Source organism: Arachis ipaensis, chromosome B01 (genome assembly GCF_000816755.2).
Source record: "Arachis ipaensis cultivar K30076 chromosome B01, Araip1.1, whole genome shotgun sequence".
Taxonomy (NCBI): Eukaryota; Viridiplantae; Streptophyta; class Magnoliopsida; order Fabales; family Fabaceae; genus Arachis; species Arachis ipaensis.
This window is the reverse complement of record NC_029785.2, coordinates 4,824,433-4,827,326: the sequence shown is the minus strand read 5'-3', so window position 1 is coordinate 4,827,326 and position 2,894 is coordinate 4,824,433. Positions and strand designations below refer to the sequence as shown.

The following is a 2,894-nucleotide window of genomic DNA, read 5'->3' as shown; positions in this document are numbered from 1 at the left end:
AGAAATATGTCTTATCAATTTGTGTTACCATTATTTTTCTTTCTTTTCCTATAATTTTGCAAGAATCTCAGCACCAAATTCAGCTAAAGTAAAGGTAAAAAGGGAAGGAAACTTGGGTGCGCTATGTGCCTATGTGATAGGGACACAACAATAATGACATAATAAAAACAAGAAGAGGATATGGAATTTAAATCTTTTTACACTTTACTAACAATAATGATAATAATAATAATAATAATACAATAATATGCTGAATTACTTATTTTTACAATTTTTTGAATCTGCAAAGTTGTGAGTGGATCATGGATCCTCAACTAGAAGTTGATGAATCACTTCATTTAACAACTGATCAAAAATATGAGACGCAAAATCAGCACTAATGCTTCCTAAATCACCATCTTGTTTATTATTATTCATCCACGCTAGTTCATCCTCCTTAGCTAGCATGCAAATTTCATCCCATTTTTTCACATGCTTCTCTTTTTTCTTTGATCCTTCTTCACATTTGTTGCTCTCAATTGCTGTAGATTTTCCCTCTTCAGCCATCAAATTTCCATCAGAACGCCAAAGAATTTTCTGATCATTCTCATCAAGCTCTGGTGACAATTTTCTTCTTGAATTGGAATTGGCTGCAAAAAGTCACAATCAATTATTTGAGAACACAAAAGTTGAACTAAAGAGATTAAAATGAAACAAACCTGTTCCACAAGCTTCCCTCTTCTGAAAATCAAGAACAGAAACTGGGCTTGTATCTTCTGAAGGCTTGGATTCAAATTCACACTTTGAATTACTCCTCTTCCTCCCCCTTCTCCTCTTCATCCTCACACCATCATCCATAAGGATCCTAGGCTGTGACAGTTTCCTTGCTTCAGAATCAAAACACTTCTTGTTCTTGTTCTTCTTCCTACTCTTCTCATAATAACAAGTGTTGGTAATCTCTTGAAGCTTTCCATTAGCAACACTTTTGCTACTCTTCACATTTTCTCTCTTCTTTTCCTTCAACTCTTCACCACCATAACCCATTTCCCTTTTCTTCCCAATGGACTTATCATTCTTCTTCTTCTCAAAGCTAAGAACAAAGAAGTTTTCATTTTCAAGTAAGAGGAAAGTTGGCACCTCCCTGAATGACAATGTTGATTTTACCCTCTTATGCAAACCATCCATTCTATTACACTCCCCTAAGCAATCCACCGAATTCATCGATTTGCTTCGCAAAAGCGATGAATTCGAAGGAATGTCCACCATTGAATCCAAACCCATCAACCTTGCAACTATTCCTGGAGTTGTGGTAGTAGTAGTAGCTGTTGTAGTACCAGATGAACTAACACTACTAGTGGTGGCTTTAGCATGGTGCTTTTTGGCATTAAAGTTTTGATCTTTGGTACTACCCAGAATTGAATTTGAATCAAAGTCTCTAATTTGATCTGATGGGTGTGTTGGGAGGCCACCAGAACAGAGAATCCTGCGGAGGATTGCATTGAAGCACCCTGAAGTGCCATTTTTGGAGTTGTTGCACATAGCTGGAGGTGGGTCAAATTTTGAGGAAGATGACGATGATGAATAAGAAGAGTTTGATGAGATCTTCATGTTTTTTGAATGATATAAGAATGATGAAAAAGAAAAAGAAGATTGTGTTAAAGGTGAATTTGGGGTGTGTCTTTTGTTTTAAGGAAACTCAAACTTGTATTCTCAGTTCAATGATAATAAAGGCATAGTATAGTTTAATAAATAAAAAATAAATAAAGAAGAGACAATGAGACATGCAAATGGGAATAGTCAAAAGTGAGATTTGAATTTTGCTAATAATGCATGATATCATAAAGAAAAGGGTGGCGGGCTTTGCATTTGAATGCAATGTAGACTGAGTCTAAAGGATAGAGGAAAGAAGTTTGATTTGATGGGGTCTTTTTCTTTTTGAACATGGACATGTAATAGTAGTAGTAGTAGTAGTATCAGTTTTCAGAGTTGAAGTTCAGTGGTTTGTCTCCACGCGCCTTGTAAAGTCATTTTTTGTGGTAAGTTTTGTCCTTTTGCTTCCTTGTTTTGTGCAAACAGGAGCACGCTCTCGGGGCGCGTTAAGGATCTTCCTTTGCAAGTATTTGTAGTGCTATTGTGCTACTCTTAACTCTTAAGTTCATCATAGGTTACAAAAGGAAAACAAGTCTACAACTTGAACCACTTAATGGAAACACGCAAGTTAAGCCCCAAATGCTCATTCAGATCAGTTCCTTATTTGAATTTTTTTTTCAAGGTAATCAATATAGGTTGCTCGAGTTACTCGTTTGTTTAAGTAAGTATTAAAAGTTTGAATTTTATTTTATATACGTAATAATTTATAAATTATATTATGTGTACATTAAATTAGTTATTAAAATTAATTATTAGAATAAAATATATATTAAAAATAAATTAAATTACATATATATTTATACATAAATACATTGATAATTAATTTTAGTGACTAATTTTAGTATACAAATAGTATTTTTTATAATTTATTGACGAACAGTAAATCTTTAAATGAAATTTAGATTCATAACAAATTATTTTTTGACCTGTCAAACTGATAGATAATATGAGTAATAAAAAAATTTAAAATTTTAATTGCACGATAAATATATATTTTGAGACTAAAAAATTATATATTAGTCTTTGACTCTCTTTTCGTCGAATTACTCTTCACATTGTGAAAAACCTCGTACATCTCTTTTATATTGAATTAGAAGAAATAACGTCGTTTTAGTTTTAAGGTTAAAAATTTGGTAAAACTGTAAAACAATATTATTTAACTATGATAAAATAGTCAATCTTTGAAATTATTTTTTATGTAAGTAGCCAATCTCAAATTAAAATTGTGATAGTAATGTCTCTTATTATTGTATTTTAAAATATTA

The 2,894-nt window shown here is 32.1% G+C and overlaps 1 protein-coding gene across 1 annotated transcript; it reads right to left on the bottom strand.

The window, feature by feature from the left end:
* Positions 180–1,825, bottom strand: LOC107606493 (uncharacterized protein DDB_G0284459). Its single transcript, XM_016308580.2, has 2 exons — positions 699–1,825; positions 180–629 (listed from the first exon to the last, which is right to left on the bottom strand). Exons 1-2 carry the CDS (start codon positions 1,585–1,587, stop codon positions 301–303), a joined length of 1,218 nt encoding a protein of 405 aa, XP_016164066.1. The 5' UTR covers positions 1,588–1,825; the 3' UTR covers positions 180–300.

Coding starts and splice junctions, on each gene's coding strand:
- LOC107606493 (XM_016308580.2), bottom strand. CDS start 1,587: ATGAAGATCTCATCAAACTCTTCTTATTCATCATCGTCATCTTCCTCA. Junction 630..698: donor GAGGGAAGCTTGTGGAACAG/GTTTGTTTCATT, acceptor GACTTTTTGCAG/CCAATTCCAATTCAAGAAGA.